Here is a 20247-nt window from a genome sequence, read left to right on the forward strand (position 1 = left end):
TGTTGGTATTTCGAGCAAAACTATCTCTTCCACGTATCATCCCCTAGGTCCTCTTACTGTAAGTTTGTCACAGTGCAGGAGAGTTGAAAGGTCAAGACCTCACCTTCAGTTTGAGAGTGATGGTGATTAATATCATGATGGGAGACACGGCCCCAAAGCCCCCCAGAGTAGTGCTCTCCTCCCACATGCATTATCAGCAGGCCCTGGGGATGATTGCACACAACAGAACTTGTCCGGAACCTTCCCCATCTATCACTCCCTCCCTCCCTCCACCTAGGGGATGGCAAAGCCAGAGGAGCTGACACATGATTTATTGTTTAGGACTTCAGGAGTGGCATTCACATCTTAGTGACAAACATGTTCCTCCTAGCGGAGCTCCTTTACGGTATGCACAGGGGCAGGATTCCTGCACTGGGACAGTGTTTCATTCCCTAGGGTCACTGTCCTGTACTGTTCACTGATTACTTTAACTTATTAGTCCTTATTATGGTTGTCTAATGACCACTTAACCAGTGACATTTTCAAGTTAATTAATAAGTACACTACTTTGAACCTTTTTAGCCAGGGCACATACTTTGTAGAAGTTACAGAGGGACCCTCTCAATATGTGATCTCGAGACTGGACTGATTACTACAACACTGCAGAGGGGTATCGTAGTATACCCCCTGTAGTGTAGGCCATGTTCCCCAGCGACACACCCAGATGATGGAGGTGGGGACCTCAGACAAAACACCTAAAATTACACAGCAGATCTTATTCAGGGGGATGCCTGCCTCCTTGAAGCTGTCAAAGGAGAACACACTGATCTGAGGGTAGAGGGTGGAAAGAAGAAGAGGATGTACTCTAGGTATAGCAGGGGTGGGGTGGGCAAACTACGGCCCGTGGGCAGCATCTGGCCTGACAGCCGATTAAATGGAGTCCGTGAGGGATTTGTAAAGAATAATAATAATAATGTTTTTGTGGGAAATTATTATTTTGGGTTAAAAAAACACTCCTGGCCACACTTGAACGTCTAAAACTAGATAGAAAGTACGCAGAAATAACAGACATTTTTTCTGGCCCGCAAAAATCTGTGCGGAACTCAGTTGAATTTCGAAATCCCGATTTGACCATCAAGCCAAAAAGTTTGCCCATGCCTGAGATATGGGATAAAGGACAGAAGGTGGTGTTTGCTGTGCTTCCTGCAGTGATGCCAGAGAACTGGATGCGGCTGTACACCACCACCATGGTGATGAGCTGCCATCGGAAGCTTCTGTCTCTCAGCAGCTCCAGTAGACTCTTAGAGGCCTCGCCCTTTATGGCAGCCTACTCCAACACCATCTCCTCCATCTCCAGCTTGTACTCACCCCTACCCAACAGACTCTGCAGAGCTGGGAAACCACACACATAACACAGGACAGAGGAACATATATTGTTTTTGAGTAAGATACAATAGGTGAGTAATGTCTCCTTAGCTGTACTTACTTTTCATTCAGCTATACACGCATGGTGCCATCTGTAAGCTATGTTTAATAATACCAATGTATGTATATAGATACAGTGCTGACAATGACTATTACATGAATTATACTTATTTTCCTTCATACATTTATATCTACAAATAATACACCCAAAAGCAAGTTGAACAGGAATGAGTGCAAATACTGTAATTCCAATTTGTACATTTGCACAGACATTACTCAATGTTCTGAGTATGAAGCCCTTTGGACAGCCTCAGTGACTATGAAGAAACAACCTAACTTCTTTGCAAGCCTCTGCATTGCCCTTTTCTATCAATGAGTATCTTGGGGCTTCTGGAAAGAAGGGCATTTGTCAGCAGCTGTACCACAGAGAAACATGTTGGAACACACAGTAGGATGTTCCAGCTATTTTCACAGCCAAGAATCTCTCTGAGAAAGTTGAGACAAAGCCTCAAGTCAGAGCATATTCAGGATATCCGATTTGGCACAAATTGATAGCTACACGTTTAGTGTGATGCTTGATGCTTATTTTTTTCAGTAAAATGTTGAAATTCAAAAATAGCACCTTACCTTAGTCCAACAAATTGTCATGACAGTTTACCAATGGAGTCAAAGGTAGCTGACGTTAGTGTTACAATGCCGTTATCTTTTAGGGTGAACTCTCACCCAGGTATAGTGCGTGGATATTTGCTCCTAAACCTGAGGTTCACAAACAAGACTAAAACATATATTGGTATTATCGCTGTAAAACACAAGGTCATTCTGGGATTCTATTTTACCATGGCATAATGATCCTTCGATTAAACTAATCTGCATGAAATTGAAGGTGCAATATCACATAGGCCTACCTGCAGTGAATCCATACAGAAACTGATCTATCAGGTATGGCAGGTAGCCTAGCGGTTAAGAGTGTTGGGACAGTAACCAAAAGGTTGCTTGTTCAAATCCCTGAGCTGACTAGGTGAAAAATCTGCCGATGTGCCCTTGAGCAAGGCACTCTGGATGTACTGCAAGCAGACAGACATGGTTAAGGCAACAGACACTTCACCAGTAGTATGTCTACACGCCTGGTGAAGTAGGTTAGGTGTTAATTTGAGCACAAGTGAATTTGCAGAAGGAGACTAAAGCATTATCATGGGTCTGACCTCTCTATTGCATTGTTATGACCCTTTCATACAGCAATTAAATAAGTTATAGCTATAAATGTGTTTTGTAAATTTCTTAATATATATACAGTACCAGTCAAAAGTTTGGACACATCTACTCATTCAAGAGTTCTTCTTTATTTTGACTATTTTCTACATTGTAGAATAATAGTGAAGATATCAAAACTATGAAATTACACATATGGTATCATCTAGTAACCAAAAAAGTGTTAATAAAATCTAAATATATTTTAGATTTTATATTCTTCAAAATAGCCACCCTTAGCCGTGGTATATTGGCCATATACCACAAACCCCCGAGACGCCTTATTGCGATTATAAACTGGTTACCAATGTAATTAGAGTAGTAAAAATAACTGTTTTGTCATACCCGTGGTATACGGTCTGATATACCACGGCTGTCAGCCAATCAGCATTCAGGGCTCGAACCACCCAGTTTATAAATATGTTTAAATCATGGTTTCAACAGTTTAATTCTTTCTCATATTAACTAATAATTATATATAGTAATACAGATATGAAAAAGTATGTCCTTTTTTAAATAATCATAATTGTGCCTACCAGGTCTCAGCAAAGTCTCCATTCTGTGTATCTTGAGAGTTTCATGTAACACACTTATTTATGTCTGCATGTCCACCAGACAATTGCTTTCTTAGATATTTTTAGGAATAGATTCATATTTTACATCTCAGAGGGAGCTTACCTTTCAACCCCTGAGTCGCTATCTCTGACACAGTACTCGTCGCTGTATATGTTTTAGAAAGTAAGAAAACTTTCTGGCAAAATATATATATTTTTTTGAGTGATAAATTGTTACAGACCTGCTTTATAATGAGATAATTTGCTATTCTTTGTGTGCTCGGTGGACATTCCTTTATTAGCCAGACGAGGGCAGAACGTTCTCACCGTGCCACCTCTGACGTGCTCTTCTCAACTCGTCGGCGGCGTACAGCGGAAGTGGCAGACCAGTGTTTTCCGTAGTCATTGTTAGCAAACTAGCAGAAGATACCTCTGACATTGTTGTCACAAACAGAAAATATCTGCGCTCCTTACTTTACTTTTATACTAGACAAAATGCCGTTGGAAAACCTGGAAGAAGAGGGTCTGCCTAAAAACCCTGATCTTAGGATAGCACAGCTGAAATTTCTGCTCACGATGGACGGTCACCGACAAGATGATAAAGTGAAAACTGAGCTCATGGACTCGATCAAAGAGAACAGTGAGTTTTGGCTTCTGCCTCGTAAATAAACCAACAACAATAACGTCAGCTAGATAACAAGGTAGTTCTGGTCTACAAACTAGCATGGGTAACCAACGTCGCTAGCTTGCGTCACTGTCAGACATAAATCAAACTGCTAACATTACCTAGCTACGGGTCAGTTAGCTATTCAATACAAGGTATTATAACTAGCTAAGTTCGCTACTCAAACAGATAACGGTAATATACTGGTTAAATAAAAATGTCTAACGTTAGAATGTTGCCAAAGAAAGTTACAACCGTCAAGTTGTAGCTAGCTAGCCACTATAGCTGATGATGAATTGTCTCTTGTTACAGATATGGCACCTTACTATGAAAGCCTGTGTAAAGACCTGAAGTGGCAGCTTGACACAGAACTGTTGAATAAGATGAAGAAGGCCAACGAGGACGAGCTAAAACGCCTGGACGACGTCCTGGAAGATGCAGAGAAGAACCTCGGGGAGAGTGAAATCCGAGATGCAATGATGGCTAGAGCTGAATATCTAATCCGAATCGGGAATAAGGTGTTTTGCATTAATCAGCTACTACATTCAGAGCAGATAGTATACTTATAAAGCAATAATTTGCCTCTGTAATCCCCTGGACTCTTCAGTCCAACCTAGCCATGCATGTACATCATTAGCTCAATCAAACAAGCTACTAACTTTAATTCCACAGGAGGATGCTTTGACTGCCTTCAGGAAGACCTTTGATAAGACTGTGGCCCTGGGACATCGACTAGACATTGTGTTCTACCTGCTAAGGATTGGACTGTTCTATATGGACAGTGACCTCATCACACGCAACACTGAGAAAGCTAAAAGGTAGTTTGCCTAAAAGCGGCTACTTCTCTCTGCATTCACTACTTTATGATGACATGCCATTAGGGGTCCTCACTCACTATCTATTCTAAGAATTATATTTGCAGTAACTGGCACTGTTTAGGCCTGTTTAGGTGTTTTTCATAGCATTTTGCCTGCCATTCCATTGTGTTGACTCTCTATGTGTTGTAAGCCACTGTTTTCTATATCCTCGTATTTTGTAAGCATTGTCATTTCATTGTGTCTGCACAGCCTTATTGAGGAGGGCGGTGACTGGGACAGGAGGAACCGTCTCAAGGTGTACCAGGGCCTGTACTGTGTGGCCATCCGTGACTTTAAACAGGCTGCTGAGCTCTTCCTGGACACAGTGTCCACCTTCACCTCCTACGAGCTCATGGATTACAAGACCTTTGTCACGTACACCGTCTACGTCTGCATGATTGCCCTGAAGAGGCCCGACCTCAGAGAAAAGGTTGGTAGCAGGAGCGGTGGTGGTGGTGGTGTCATCAACAGTGCATCCATGTGCCTACGTCATTCAAGAGTTGGTCGTTTTAAGACGTGTGCTTGCAGAAAACAATACTTTCCACATGCCAGAACGTGAACATTCAAACTTGTTTTTAATAAGTGAAGACACTTATGTTTTTATATAGCTGGTAGATTTCCAGTTCTGGCATAAATATAGCATCTCCTGTGGACTAATGTGTTGTTCTCCCTCTCCCCCAGGTGATAAAGGGAGCAGAGATCCTGGAGGTGCTGCACAGTCTCCCTGCTGTCCGCCAGTACCTCTTCTCCCTCTACGAGTGTCGCTACTCTGTCTTCTTCCAGTCACTGGGTGAGACACCCCTCGTTTAGGCTTACAAAAAGTAAAGCCGAAGCACGCTGATGTCTGCAGACAGTGAGTGGACATGCATGTTTCACTTCGCCTCCTTCCTTAGTTGTTAACCTGTTTGTCTCTGTCCCCTCTGCAGCCACGGTGGAGCAGGATATGAAGAAGGACTGGTTGTTTGCCCCTCACTACCGTTACTATGTGAGGGAGATGCGTATCCATGCTTACAGCCAGCTCCTGGAGTCCTACCGCTCACTCACCCTGGGCTACATGGCTGAGGCCTTTGGAGTCAGTACAGAGTTCATTGACCAGTGAGTCTCACGTCTACCTCTTGTCCCATACCCACAATACCTATCCTCTGCAAAAAAAAGAAATGTCCACTCACTGTTAACTGCGTTTATTTTCAGCAAACTTAACATGTGTAAATATTTGAATGAACATAACAAGATTCAACAACTGAGACATAAACTGAACAAGTTCCACAGACATGTGAGTAACAGAAGTTGAATAATGTGTCCCTGAACAAAGGGGGGGTTCAAAATGAAAAGTAACAGTCAGTATCTGGTGTGGCCACCAGCTGCATTAAGTACTGCAGTGCATCTCCTCCTCATGGACTGCACCAGATTTGCCTGTTCTTGCTGTGAGATGTTACCCCACTCTTCCACCAAGGCACCTGCAAGTTCCCGGGACATTTCTGGGGGGAATGGCCCTAGCCCTCATCCTCCGATCCAACGTCCCAGATGTGCTCAATGGGATTGAGATATGGGATCTTCGCTGGCCATGGCAGAACACTGACATTCCTGTCTTACAGGAAATCACACACAGAACAAGCAGTATGGCTGGTGGCATTGTCATGCTGGAGGGTCTTGTCAGGATGAGGGAGGAGGATGTCTTCCCTGTAACGCACAACATTGAGATTACCTGCAATGACAACAAGCTCAGTCCGATGACGCTGTGACCCTCCACCTCCAAATCGATCCTGCTCCAAAGTACAGGCCTCGGTGTAATGCTCATTCCTTTGATGATAAACGCGAATCCGACCATCACCTCCGGTGAGACAGAACCGCGACTTGTCAGTGAAGAGCACTTTTTGCCTGTCTGGTCTAGCGACGGTGGATTTGTGCACATAGGCGATGTTGTTGCCAGTGATGTCTGGTGTGGACCTGCCTTACAACAGGCCTACAAGCCCAGCCTCTTGCTGACAGTCTGACCACTGGAGGGATTGTGCATTTCTGGTTTAACTCGGGCAGTTGTTGCCATCCTGTACCTGTCCCGCAGGTGTGATGTTCGGATGTACCGATCCTGAGCAGGTGTTGTTACACATGGTCTGCCACTGCGAGGGCGATCAGCTGTCCGTCCTGTCTCCCTGTAGCGCTGTCTTAGGCGTCTCACAGTACGGACATTGCAATTTATTGCCCTGGCCACATCTGCAGTCCTCATGCACGTTCACGCAGGGACCCTGGGCATCTTTCTTTGTGTTTTTCAGTCAGTAGAAAGGCCTCTTTAGTGTCCTAAGTTTTCAAAACTGTGACCTTAATTGACTACCGTCTGTAAGCTGTTAGTGTCTTAACGACCATTCCGCAGGTGCATTGAACAAGCATGGGAAACAGTTTAAACCCTTTACAATGAAGGGTTTTTGATTTTTACAAATTCTTTGAAAGTCAGGGTCCTGAAAAAGTTACGTTTCTTCTTTTGCTGAGGTTATTAATGCTCATCCTGGAGGTTGTCGACTTCGAGTCGCATAGGAATGATGCTGCCTGTCAGACAATGATTATTGGTCTTGATTACGCTGGTAGAGAAACTTAATTTGTTTTTCCTTCGCTCTCAGGGAACTATCCCGATTCATAGCTGCTGGTCGCCTCCATTGCAAAATCGACAAAGTAAACGAGATCGTGGAAACCAACAGGTAAGAATATCATTTTCACATGCATGTAAAACATTGGTTTCTATATTAAAAGTGGCAGAGCTCAGTGTTGTATTTTCTTTCCTTCAGACCTGATAGCAAGAATTGGCAGTACCAGGAGACAATCAAGAAAGGGGACCTACTGCTCAACCGTGTCCAGAAGCTGTCCCGAGTTATTAACATGTAACAGAGTGCAGTGTTACTTTTGGGAGGGAGATCTGGCTTTTCCCTGTTGTATCAGTATCCACACCAGTAGTTTGTCTGAAGAAGTGACCCTTATTGTGTATATAAAAAAATCTTTTTGGTGACTTCTTTTCCTTTGATACAGACATGGATGAGTGATTTCTGAAATAAAACCATTTCAGTAAAGAAACAAAGACCTTTTTTTTCTGTATAAATAGCTGTATAAATTATTTATTTACAGAAACATGTTACAAAACAAAGACTATACAATCTTAAATATTAAGTAAATCTAACCTACCATGTTTGTTCATGAATTACATAGCAGCCAATACACAAGTCCAGCTGATCAAATGATTGATGTTCTAAAAAAAAATACTATACACGCTCTTACATAGGAGTTATCTACTGAAAATATGTTCCTCCCGCAAGCTGTGTTCTGTCTCACTTTCACATTCCAAGGCTGTGGTACTTGATAAAAACAGCTTTGCAAAGTTTCCATCATATGGAAACAAGGTCAGCGTTGTGAGGTTGAGGGTAAACAAAAACACTTTACTGAACCTGTTAAACAATTCATAACCGACCAGGGAGCTTCAACACCCCCTGGTCTGCACCAAGATCTGACGTCTCTTAACTGGAAAACGTTGATAAAAAAAAAAGTTAACACTACGGGCTCTATTCAATGTGGATCGCTGAAGCGTTACTGATAGGCAATAGAAAGGTCATTTCCGATTGACTCAAACTGAATTATTTCATTCGCTACATACTTCAGTATGAGACTACCATCATTGAAGTCATTTGGTGGTGGTGTTGTACAAAAAGTCCTCAGCGATTGGATCATCTCTAGCCAATTAGAGTATCAAAGCCAATGCTGAATTTCCAAACGTTGCATTACCCACATGTTCTGGCTCTGGACCAGAACGGTTAGAACAGCGTTTCCCATCCTCGGAACACCAAGGTGTGCACGTTTACTTTCTAGAAATCGTCAGGGAGGTACTCTGATTCAGACTCACTGCGGAGAAGAAACAAACATCCGTGGGTGTGGCATAGCAGTTACCTGGAGCAAGGAGTTTGGGTAGCCAGGCAAACATGCAGCGTTTACCGTGAATGCAGTCTCCGCTAATGCGGGAACATTGCTTTTAAATTTCAATCACGATGTAACACTGAACTTCTGCGATACGGATTGAATAGAGCCCGAAGTACTTCATACCAGCTAGCTGACAAGCTATCAGGTTTTTACCACATTTAGTGTTCATAGGCATATTTTAAAAGCAAGCTCCTAAAACACTTTGAACATTCAAGTAAGGTAAAACTAAAATGAAAAAAGCTCTGTCCTCAAACAGTCAGTGTGAAACAAATGCAGGCACTTTCTTATTTCAGCATTTCTAAAAGCTGCAAACTAAGAATTTCCTTAAAACGCTGTGCTTCAAATTATGTTTGGCAACAATGATGCAAGCAGTTTCACTTTGAAGGGTTCATCTTCCTTGCTTTAATGATTGCTTAAGTCCCTTCAGCTTTAAGGGAAAGTGTTTCAAATTATGAAATGTTACAAGGTCTTCGTCGATGAAGGTAAATGATTGAATCCATGGAAATCGCTTAGACAACGGGCACAGCTTTCAGCCTGCGGGACATTTCAGAATCACAGGCTATTTGGGTCAAATAAAATGATCATTTCTTTGTTGATTCAGAGGCAACTTGAAAATAGTAAAAAGCACAGGCGAGACCTTGGAGAGTTAAAAACAAGTATTGTCTGTCACACAAACACATGCTAGTGGCAACACTACCTTTTAAAGCAGGGGTGTCAAACATATGGAGGGGGGTCCAATCCACCCTGTAGGTGATTTGAGTAAAACAAAAAATTAACTCAATATACTTTAAAACAAGGATCATTAACTAGATTCAGCCGTGGGACGATTTTTTCTTGAGCGGATGGTCAAGGGGCCGGAACATAATTACATAAAAATAATAATTTATATATTGCTAATTGACCGCAAGAAGCCCAAACATATCATGTTTGACTAAAACATGATACTTTCAAACCGTGCTTATATTTGTATAGGATCAGGTGTCTTTAAGTATGGGAATACTTGGGAGCAGATTTCTGAAATTAAAATCACTTGGAGCTGATTTCACTATCTTTTATGTGCAACAATAAAAATAGAATGTAAAAAGCTTGAGGGGCCAAATAAAACCACCCCCGGGCCGAATTTGGGTAACACTGGACTTAAACCAAATCGAAACTGTGTAGAAATGATAATACACCTACATTCACCTCGTTGAAGACCGAATGCGGCACTTGGGGGAATATTGAGTTTGACACCCCTGTTTTAAAAGGATCCCAGTACATGATTCATGAGATGCTTCAACCTCTAGTTATAGGCCTATTGCATTATAGACTTGGCAGTGAACCACTTCAAATAAGTTAAGTTCTTAAACTTGTTCTTTCATTTACTAAATAAATAATGATCTCAATTGTACCCCAAAAAATTGTATAAGAAAATGCCTGTGCAAAAATACATATTTCAATATGTACAATTCGTTAATAAAATATGTATTCTGAAATAGGGATACTTCGATATTTGTTCAATTCATACAAGAAAAAGCAAAAGTAAGATAGAAAATAGTTGGCTCCTCAGCTAAGCTCGCTGCCTGACATCAGTGGAGTTTACGAAATTTACAGGAGTTACAAAAAGTAGTAACCTACTCTGAAGCCATCTCCATGAATCTCGCACCCCCCAAAAAAAACAGGATCCCAAGGAGCATCATCTCAGAGACAGATGGAGCATCATCTCAGAGAGACAGACGGGGAAGTATTGCCAGTTTAAGACTCAGTGCTTTGATGAAGGACAAGTGTGATGCGAGTCATGACAAACCCCTCTACTCACAATCTACAACACTGTATTGTGACATAACTGAAGGTACCGGAATGGAAATCCTAATAGCCAAAGCTGGCATAGTGGTTACAGACTAGGGTGGGAGAAACGGATGGCTGCCTTTGGCTAGCTTTTGGGGCAAATAAGCCTGACTTAAAATGTCCTAAAGCAAGTAGTGGGTCTGTGTTTGTTTAGTGCTGTTCACAGTTAGGGCTAGGTCTACTGTAGCTGTTCATTTGTAAGATAAAAATATTGTAGGAATTAACACTTGTCCTCAAGACAAGTAGTCCCTCTTTCACAACCGTTCAATCAAATTGTCGTATCAGGCATCCTTTTTTCACATATGCATGCACAATTTACTTTCTTCCCCATCTCCACACAGATATTTGTAGTTAAATTCAGTGAAAAACATAAGAAACATAAAAAAGTAACACTTGCATAATTGTTTGGGTCATGTATGGAACTCATAGAATTGACTGAATCTGCTCCTCATGTGGTTCATCTCTGGCTACTATACATAACCTGACGTTATGTACACGTCACACTGATTAAAACCAACCGACAAAATGTAGTGGAAGGATTAAAAAACAACAATGTGATTGTGTTCGAAGTGTTGCAATTGACAGTTTTTCCTTATCCTGCCCTCTCCTTCCAAGGCTTCTGAGTTCAGGCGTGGAGGTGTACATTTGAATTTCCAGTAGAATCTAAAGTGACACACACACACACACACACACACACACACACACACACACACACACACACGGAAGAGATCATCGGAAACCAACAGATTGCGGCTTGAGGGCTCTCCAGTCAATCCCTGTGGCTCTGCGTCATGACGGTTGGGTGGGCAGTGCCACGGCTGTTGTGCCAGCACTTTTCCCTTCCTCCATACCTCTGGAATTTCAACAATAGGTCAAAGGGCAGGCAGGCTCCTACTCCCTCCTTTTCTCTCCTGTCTTCCCCATAGGAAGATCTACCTCGGTACACTGACTGACAGGGGCCAAGTGTGACCCACCCCGGGTGTTAACGCCTGCCACCTCCACAAGGCGCTCCTACATGGCTTTGGGAGGAATAGTTACACTATAACAGTGACGTCACTGGGCTGTCCAGACCATCTCCACCCTGAGGATCTTGGGAAGCTGAGAGTAACGTATTAGAAGGCCTTGTGCAGTCCAGAGCAGCGCACAGGTTGCCTCCTCTTTATCCGCCCCTCGGTTCCATACATAGAACCCAGCCATCGCTGTCAGGGGCGGGCCTTTGGCTGAGAGAGAGAGAGACAGAGAGAAAGGCAGGGAAGTTAGATGATAAATTACAACATTCATTCATTGGTGATTTTTTTGTTTAATGTTTTGTCTAAAGTCTATATGTGGTCACATGTACATATGTTCAAGATATACAAGTCCTGACTGCACAGTGAATTTCCCAACAGATAAAGAGATTGACTAGTTGATGATAGGCATTAGCAGCCAGTGTGTGAGGTGTCCAACCCACCTGATGGATGAGGGAGTTGTTGGGGAGCCCCGTGGCTCCTGGGATTGTGCGTCCATGTTTGCTGTGGATGTTGTTGATGGCTGGAGACTTGGCCACTTTGGGCCTGCCCGGCCCCCCGCCACCACCCCCTCCACTGTTGATGGAGCTGACAGCGGGGGAGCCCTTGCGTTTCTTCCCCTCCAGGCGGCCGTCAGTGTGGGCATGGCTGAAGCTGCTGTGGTGCTCTGAGGCCTGGTGGACAAAGGGCCCCAGGGAGAGGGTGGAGTCACTGCTGTTCATCACTACACTCATCCTCTTGATAGACTCGGCCGGGCTGCCCGAGGGGGGGCCTCTGACCCCAGGCCCCGACAACCCCGCTGGCCCCGACGGCTCTGCCTTCAGACTGAGGGAGTTGGTCCGGGCGTTGGGGCCACAGTTGAGTCCCACACTGTGGACGCCGCTGTGAGAAGAGGAGGAGGAGGGGACTAGCGAGGCATGGTGGTACGTGCTCCCTGAGCTGCCACTGTGAACTGTGCAGTTCTTTTTGAAGGAGGAAGAGGTGGTGTTGGATGAGGAAGAGGACTCTGAGGAGTAGGTGGTAGCGTGAGACGATGTAGGGAGGGAGCTGTTCTTCCTCTTCTTACCCGAGCTGAGGCTGCTGCTGCTGCTTCCTCCACTGCTGCCCCCACTGGTGGAGTTGGTTATGGCAGCTGTGGAGGAGGACTCCCGGGGTCTGAAGGACTTGCCGCTGGATCTGGACTTGAGCGGTCGTCCTGAGGACAGGGAGGGGACCGAGGAGTGGGCTGAAGGCATCTGGGGCGTCGAAGACACTTGTCTGGCCTGTGCTGCACTGTAGGCAGGGTGGTCGGCCGCGCCCTGGGGGGAGGCACGGGCGTTTAAGGTGGTCCCGTACGAGAGCACAGACTTGCTGTCGTAGGACTGAGTGTAGGGGGGTGGAAGGGGTGCAGAGGAGGGGCTGAGGAAGCCCGAAGCAGGGGCGCTACCGTGTGATGAGGACAAGGAGTTTGTGGTTATCCTGTGGGCCGGCGCAGAGGAAGAAGAAGAGGAGGAGTTCTCCAAGGCGAAAGGGATTTTTCTATAACACAAACAGACCACTGTGATCATCCCCATCAGTAACATTTACACATTTACACTGAGGGGTCAGCACAGCACAGTCCTGGAGAGACATTGGAACCGCTAGCTTATAGTGTACCATACAGCACTAAATCTCCCTTCACCACCCTGCAACACTTTGGCTCCCTGTCTAGGGCTGTGGCGGTCACGAAATTTCACCAGCCGGTGATTGTCAAGCAGATAACTGGTCAGTCTCACGGTAATTGACCGTTAATTAACATAAAGACATTTAGCATCTCCTGGCTTCCACACATAGCCTGCAAGACCATTTAAAAAGTATAATAAATCCATGTAATATAGCCTGCACCTTCGCAATAAATCCATTATTTATTTAAAAACAGGTCTATTTTCATTTTAAAACAGGTCTAAAGAAGCATGATATGAAGAAAATGTAGTCAGAAGAAAAGAATAGCATACTCTGAGTTGTCCTTATGTTAGATCCTGATGTGGCTATGCCAAATGGCTGTGGGCTACACTAGTTTATTTAGCAGACAAGATGTGATTATAATTCCGTGGCATTATTTTATGAAGAATACAACTGAACAAAATAAATATTTTCTAAAAACCTTTTGAGGGAGTACGCACACTATTCTGTGTTGAGAGGTTAACAAAGAAATAGGTACTCCTATATGCTTAATTTATAGTTATTAATGTAACTTTAGTTGTTCGAAAAACATTGGGCTATATGTTTTGATTTTTAATACATTGTAAGGATGATTTGAAAAAAGTCGCTTGAAAAGGCATGAGCTCTACTTTGTTTTTTTGTGCAGGCTGCACACACTCCAATAGTCTCTCAATCACAATTTGACAAGCACTTCATAATGCCTCGAATTTCACAGCGGCATCCCCTTTGTGGCCGTAATGCACCCTAAAGAAATCCATGCCTTTTGCGGCCCGGAGTGCTGCGTTGTGCCCTTCTCCCTGAGTGCTGCGCAATCTGAAGCGTCTCTCACTCACATGGCTCTCCGTCACGTGATCGGGTCTTTCTCACAGGCTACAAGTGAAGACAGACACATCGGGGACGCAACTGTGCGCGTCCTTATCCAATTCCGAGGCGCATATTGAAGATATTGGAAGAACTGTCCACATTTACTTTTTGTCAGCCAACAAGATGCAAAAGCACAAGCCTATGTCAATATTCTATCCCCCATAGTACAAAAGTCGACCTATTCTATTCTGTGCAAAAAATAAATATTCCAAACATAGTCTGGGACAGTTGTGGGATGCGATAGAACCCTAATTAACACAACCTCTAGCATCAAAAAAACTATTTTATGCAATGTGGCTGACGCAACAGATCAGAACATTTAGCTTAAAATGTTGATAAACTATTAGGATATTTCTTCAAATGATAAATGCAGCAATGCGCACATGGCAGTAGGCTATAAGTGTGAATGTTCCATTAGCGGGAAAACACCATTCTCAAAAGTGACCACAAATGTGATTATGCATGTTATGCTTTTATTAGGAAGGTGCATTTTTTATGCTGAAAATGATCTTCCCCAAACTTGAAACTCATGTATGCCAGTTACGCTCTACACACCTTGTAAAGCAGATTCATGTGCTTCATTTTAAGAAGTTATTTGGCCACTTTAGATGTGATACAAACCTTATCAAAACATATGATTAGAAAAAGTTGCAAAAAAAAGGCTTTGTATCTTATGCTGGGCATCATTCACAAGTGATAATATATAATTCACAAGTGATAGGCTAATATTGTCACCCATCATGCACCTGTCTCGAAACAGGGGCGTCTTCTATGCACTTAAATAGCGAATGGAGGACACGGTTCCAATGGTTCATTTTCATACCAGCCAGGTAGGCTATACTCCTGTAGTAAAGAGAAGCAATGTGCTTAATATTAGGAAAGTTGAGAAATAAATATAGCATGCCCAGCCTATAGAAAGCTGAGGGGATCCTCCTTTTTTTAAGAGGCCATCACTCAGCAATTACATAGCAATTACATAGCCTATTGAAATGTCGCGTAACATGAGCTCATGGGCTCTCATGTTTGATTCAATTTTCAAATACATTTGCATTGATGTCAGTGACTAGAGGGACAATAGAGAGCTGAGTACCAGGCAGTTAGCAAGTTTGGTAGGCTACTAATGACCATCAGCAGCATCAGAGCTTGGAGAAGCCTAATTACGTGACTAAACGGTCATGTGGAATTTGACTGCCTTCATGGCCGCCAGTGTGGCGGTAAAACGGCCACCGCAACAGCCCTATCCCTGCCTCTGTGATTTTGCAATAGGGTTGTGAATTAGGTAGGTATTATGGAAGGAATTCTGGTCTAATGAATGTACACAGACTTACTTCCACATCTGAGTGTTGACGTGCTTGTCCATCATGGCAGTAAGAGCACATCGCATTCGATCCCAGCGCCGGTCAAACGAGTAGCAGCTTCTCCCAAACAGTTGACTTCCAAAGGTACAAAACTGAGCAGCAGGGAGAAATAGTTAACACAAATACGCACTAACAAACCAATCACACACATACTGCTGCTTCCCATACACGGTGCAAGCTGCCACTCAATGGGAGGACTGATTTCACACACATCTGGCTATGTAGTTGTTTCATTGTTGCTGTGTTGTGAGCATATCCCTGTAATATAAAATTAATTTGTGGTGGACTTACAGCTGCCGGCCGTGGGTGGTAACCTGAATAGTGACAGTCCAGTTTGTCTGTGCCCTCCTCCCGCTCATCGTTCTCCCCCTCGTCACTGGACAGGCGGGAGCCCCCGTCAGGAGCGGACGTAGCATGGTGGGGGTCTCCGGGGGTACCACCACCTCCATCAGAGATAATGCTGTTCAGTCTAAGAGCAGAGGAAACAGTGATTTAGGAACACACATCAGGGATGCAGGTACTTGCTGTACCACACTGCAAAAAGTAGTTGTTGGATGGTGAGAACCCAGGAAGAGCACATGAAGTGACTCACCGTGGAAGACCAAGATTGTGAGGTTTGGGCTTGCCAAACGCCAAAGGCTTGGTGGCGTCGGTGGCTCCGTTGCCATGAGCGACCTGGTGGGCGTCGTGGTGGGGGGCGAGCCGTGAGGGGGAGGGGTGGGGTTCCCTGAGAGGGGTGGTCTGCAGGGGGTGGGGGTGCTGCAGTTCCCGTTCCCGGGCTTTGTTTTTGTGCTCGGCCAACAGTGTGTCGAAGCGTTTCCTCCGGCCCAGCACTGCCCTCCGCTGGCTTAGGGAATGTGTCTGTGGGAAGGAGAAGGCCAAACGGTATGTTAGGTCAGGGTGCACTGCACTCTGAGAATCTGAAGGCTGCCTAAATACCTAGGAAATGTGACAAGGAATATTTCCTAACCACACAAAACAGAGAAAGAGAGGGGGCAGAAGAGAGGGCTTGGTACCTTGCATGTTAGGGATCGTGTGCATGGCTTCCGAGCTGTCATATCCAGGACCCCACAGTGGATATCTGGATTAAACTCACGTTCTGATGGAAGAGAGAGAGAACAGAAGAAGGAGTAAGGAAGAGAGAGAGAGAGAGAGAGAGAGAGAGAGAGAGAGAGAGAGAGAGAGAGAGAGAGAGAGAGAGAGAGAGAGAACAGAAGAAGGAGTAAGGGAGAGAGAGACAGAGAGAGAGAGAGAGAGAGAACAGAAGAAGGAGTAAGGAAGAGAGAGAGAGAGAGAAGAGAAGAAGGAGTAAGGAAGAGAGAGAGAGAGAGTGAACAGAAGAAGGAGTAAGGAAGAGAGAGAGAGAGTGAACAGAAGAAGGAGTAAGGAAGAGAGAGAGAGAGAGTGAACAGAAGAAGGAGTAAGGAAGAAAGAGAGAGAGTGAACAGAAGAAGGAGTAAGGAAGAAAGAGAGAGAGTGAACAGAAGAAGGAGTAAGGAAGAAAGAGAGAGAGTGAACAGAAGAAGGAGTAAGGAAGAAAGAGAGAGAGTGAACAGAAGAAGGAGTAAGGAAGAAAGAGAGAGAGAGAACAGAAGAAGGAGTAAGGAAGAGAGAGAGAGAACAGAAGAAGGAGTAAGGAAGAGAGAGAGTGAACAGAAGAAGGAGTAAGGAAAAGAGAGAGTGAACAGAAGAAGGAGTAAGGAAGAGAGAGAGTGAACAGAAGAAGGAGTAAGGAAGAGAGAGAGTGAACAGAAGAAGGAGTAAGGAAGAGAGAGAGTGAACAGAAGAAGGAGTAAGGAAGAGAGAGAGTGAACAGAAGAAGGAGTAAGGAAGAGAGAGAGTGAACAGAAGAAGGAGTAAGGAAGAGAGAGAGTGAACAGAAGAAGGAGTAAGGAAGAGAGAGAGTGAACAGAAGAAGGAGTAAGGAAGAGAGAGAGTGAACAGAAGAAGGAGTAAGGAAGAGAGAGAGTGAACAGAAGAAGGAGTAAGGAAGAGAGAGAGTGAACAGAAGAAGGAGTAAGGAAGAGAGAGAGTGAACAGAAGAAGGAGTAAGGAAGAGAGAGAGTGAACAGAAGAAGGAGTAAGGAAGAGAGAGAGTGAACAGAAGAAGGAGTAAGGAAGAGAGAGAGTGAACAGAAGAAGGAGTAAGGAAGAGAGAGAGTGAACAGAAGAAGGAGTAAGGAAGAGAGAGAGTGAACAGAAGAAGGAGTAAGGAAGAGAGAGAGTGAACAGAAGAAGGAGTAAGGAAGAGAGAGAGTGAACAGAAGAAGGAGTAAGGAAGAGAGAGAGTGAACAGAAGAAGGAGTAAGGAAAAGAGAGAGTGAACAGAAGAAGGAGTAAGGAAGAGAGAGAGTGAACAGAAGAAGGAGTAAGGAAGAGAGAGAGAGAACAGAAGAAGGAGTAAGGAAGAGAGAGAGAGAACAGAAGAAGGAGTAAGGAAGAGAGAGAGTGAACAGAAGAAGGAGTAAGGAAGAGAGAGAGTGAACAGAAGAAGGAGTAAGGAAGAGAGAGAGAGAACAGAAGAAGGAGTAAGGAAGAGAGAGAGAGAACAGAAGAAGGAGTAAGGAAAAGAGAGAGAACAGAAGAAGGAGTAAGGAAGAGAGAGAGTGAACAGAAGAAGGAGTAAGGAAGAGAGAGAGTGAACAGAAGGAGTAAGGAAGAGAGAGAGAGAACAGAAGAAGGAGTAAGGAAGAGAGAGAGAGAACAGAAGAAGGAGTAAGGAAGAGAGAGAGAGAACAGAAGAAGGAGTAAGGAAGAGAGAGAGAGAACAGAAGAAGGAGTAAGGAAGAGAGAGAGTGAACAGAAGAAGGAGTAAGGAAGAGAGAGTGAACAGAAGAAGGAGTAAGGAAGAGAGAGAGCGAACAGAAGAAGGAGTAAGGAAGAGAGAGAGCGAACAGAAGAAGGAGTAAGGAAAAGAGAGAGAACAGAAGAAGGAGTAAGGAAAAGAGAGAGAACAGAAGGAGTAAGGAAGAGAGAGAGTGAACAGAAGAAGGAGTAAGGAAGAGAGAGAGAGAGAGAGAGAGAGAACAGAAGAAGGAGTAAGGAAGAGAGAGAGAGAGAGAGAGAGAGAGAGAGTGAACAGAAGAAGGAGTAAGGAAGAGAGAGAGAGAGAGTGAACAGAATAAGGAGTAAGGAAGAGAGAGAGCGAGTGAACAGAAGGAGGAGTAAGGAAGAGAGAGAGAGAGAGAGTGAACAGAAGAAGGAGTAAGGAAGAGAGAGAGAGAGTGAACAGAAGGAGGAGTAAGGAAGAGAGAGAGAGTGAACAGAAGGAGGAGTAAGGAAGAGAGAGAGAGTGAACAGAAGGAGGAGTAAGGAAGAGAGAGAGAGAACAGAAGAAGGAGTAAGGAAGAGAGAGAGTGAACAGAAGAAGGAGTAAGGAAGAGAGAGAGTGAACAGAAGAAGGAGTAAGGAAAAGAGAGAGAGAACAGAAGAAGGAGTAAGGAAGAGAGAGAGAGAACAGAAGAAGGAGTAAGGAAGAGAGAGAGAGAACAGAAGAAGGAGTAAGGAAGAGAGAGAGAGAACAGAAGAAGGAGTAAGGAAGAGAGAGAGAGAACAGAAGAAGGAGTAAGGAAGAGAGAGAGTGAACAGAAGAAGGAGTAAGGAAGAGAGAGAGTGAACAGAAGAAGGAGTAAGGAAGAGAGAGAGAGAACAGAAGAAGGAGTAAGGAAAAGAGAGAGAGAACAGAAGAAGGAGTAAGGAAGAGAGAGTGAACAGAAGAAGTAAGGAAGAGAGAGAGTGAACAGAAGAAGGAGTAAGGAAAAGAGAGAGAGAACAGAAGAAGGAGTAAGGAAAAGAGAGAGAACAGAAGGAGTAAGGAAGAGAGAGAGTGAACAGAAGAAGGAGTAAGGAAGAGAGAGAGAGAGTGAACAGAATGAGGAGTAAGGAAGAGAGAGAGCGAGTGAACAGAAGGAGGAGTAAGGAAGAGAGAGAGAGTGAACAGAAGAAGGAGTAAGGAAGAGAGAGAGCGAGTGAACAGAAGGAGGAGTAAGGAAGAGAGAGAGAGAGAGTGAACAGAAGAAGGAGTAAGGAAGAGAGAGAGAGAGAGTGAACAGAAGAAGGAGTAAGGAAGAGAGAGAGAGTGAACAGAAGAAGGAGTAAGGAAGAGAGAGCGAGTGAACAGAAGAAGGAGTAAGGAAGAGAGAGAGAGTGAACAGAAGGAGGAGTAAGGAAGAGAGAGAGAGAACAGAAGAAGGAGTAAGGAAGAGAGAGAGAGTGAACAGAAGAAGGAGTAAGGAAGAGAGAGAACAGAAGAAGGAGTAAGGAAAAGAGAGAGAACAGAAGAAGGAGTAAGGAAAAGAGAGAGAACAGAAGGAGTAAGGAAGAGAGAGAGTGAACAGAAGAAGGAGTAAGGAAGAGAGAGAGTGAACAGAAGAAGGAGTAAGGAAGAGAGAGAGTGAACAGAAGAAGGAGTAAGGAAAAGAGAGAGAACAGAAGAAGGAGTAAGGAAGAGAGAGAGTGAACAGAAGAAGGAGTAAGGAAGAGAGAGAGTGAACAGAAGAAGGAGTAAGGAAGAGAGAGAGAGAACAGAAGAAGGAGTAAGGAAAAGAGAGAGAGAACAGAAGAAGGAGTAAGGAAGAGAGAGTGAACAGAAGAAGTAAGGAAGAGAGAGAGTGAACAGAAGAAGGAGTAAGGAAAAGAGAGAGAGAACAGAAGAAGGAGTAAGGAAAAGAGAGAGAACAGAAGGAGTAAGGAAGAGAGAGAGTGAACAGAAGAAGGAGTAAGGAAGAGAGAGAGAGAGTGAACAGAATGAGGAGTAAGGAAGAGAGAGAGCGAGTGAACAGAAGGAGGAGTAAGGAAGAGAGAGAGAGTGAACAGAAGAAGGAGTAAGGA

At 44.1% G+C, this 20247-nt stretch overlaps 2 protein-coding genes across 8 annotated transcripts in view; one reads left to right on the top strand and one right to left on the bottom strand.

Moving 5' to 3' along the window:
• Positions 1 to 1417: 1417 nt before the first annotated feature.
• LOC129815118 (26S proteasome non-ATPase regulatory subunit 6) lies at positions 1418 to 7791 on the top strand. Of its 2 annotated transcripts, none has more exons than XM_055868502.1 (8): positions 1418 to 1436; positions 4183 to 4388; positions 4543 to 4688; positions 4938 to 5157; positions 5409 to 5517; positions 5654 to 5822; positions 7340 to 7417; positions 7505 to 7791. In XM_055868502.1, the coding sequence occupies exons 2-8, from the start codon at positions 4185 to 4187 to the stop codon at positions 7599 to 7601; spliced, it is 1023 nt and encodes a 340-aa protein (XP_055724477.1). In that variant the 5' UTR covers positions 1418 to 1436; positions 4183 to 4184; the 3' UTR covers positions 7602 to 7791. The 2 variants fall into 2 exon arrangements, with proteins under 2 accessions (XP_055724477.1, XP_055724476.1); XM_055868501.1 differs by lacking the exon at positions 1418 to 1436 and adding an exon at positions 3560 to 3846.
• Positions 7792 to 8560: 769 nt separating this feature from the next.
• LOC129815116 (ataxin-7-like) overlaps positions 8561 to 20247 on the bottom strand; it is a 53286-nt gene continuing 41599 nt past the window's right edge. For all 6 annotated transcript variants that reach the window (XM_055868495.1, XM_055868497.1, XM_055868498.1 and 3 more), the window contains 6 exons: positions 16434 to 16516; positions 16010 to 16278; positions 15709 to 15886; positions 15388 to 15509; positions 11959 to 13033; positions 8561 to 11728 (listed from right to left, as the gene is read on the bottom strand). In XM_055868495.1, coding sequence (XP_055724470.1) covers positions 11711 to 11728; positions 11959 to 13033; positions 15388 to 15509; positions 15709 to 15886; positions 16010 to 16278; positions 16434 to 16516 — 1745 coding nt within the window. In that variant the 3' untranslated portion in view covers positions 8561 to 11710. The remainder of the gene's footprint in view (positions 11729 to 11958; positions 13034 to 15387; positions 15510 to 15708; positions 15887 to 16009; positions 16279 to 16433; positions 16517 to 20247) is intronic.

This window comes from Salvelinus fontinalis, chromosome 18 (assembly GCF_029448725.1).
Source record: "Salvelinus fontinalis isolate EN_2023a chromosome 18, ASM2944872v1, whole genome shotgun sequence".
Lineage (NCBI taxonomy): Eukaryota > Metazoa > Chordata > Actinopteri > Salmoniformes > Salmonidae > Salvelinus > Salvelinus fontinalis.

What these genes read in the sequence shown, in the direction of transcription:
- LOC129815118 (XM_055868501.1), top strand. Translation starts at nt 3,702, where the DNA reads ATGCCGTTGGAAAACCTGGAAGAAGAGGGTCTGCCTAAAAACCCTGAT. An exon ending in TGTCTTCTTCCAGTCACTGG is followed by an intron (nt 5,518 to 5,653) that starts GTGAGACACCCC and finishes TCCCCTCTGCAG; the next exon opens with CCACGGTGGAGCAGGATATG. An exon ending in GAGATCGTGGAAACCAACAG is followed by an intron (nt 7,418 to 7,504) that starts GTAAGAATATCA and finishes TCTTTCCTTCAG; the next exon opens with ACCTGATAGCAAGAATTGGC.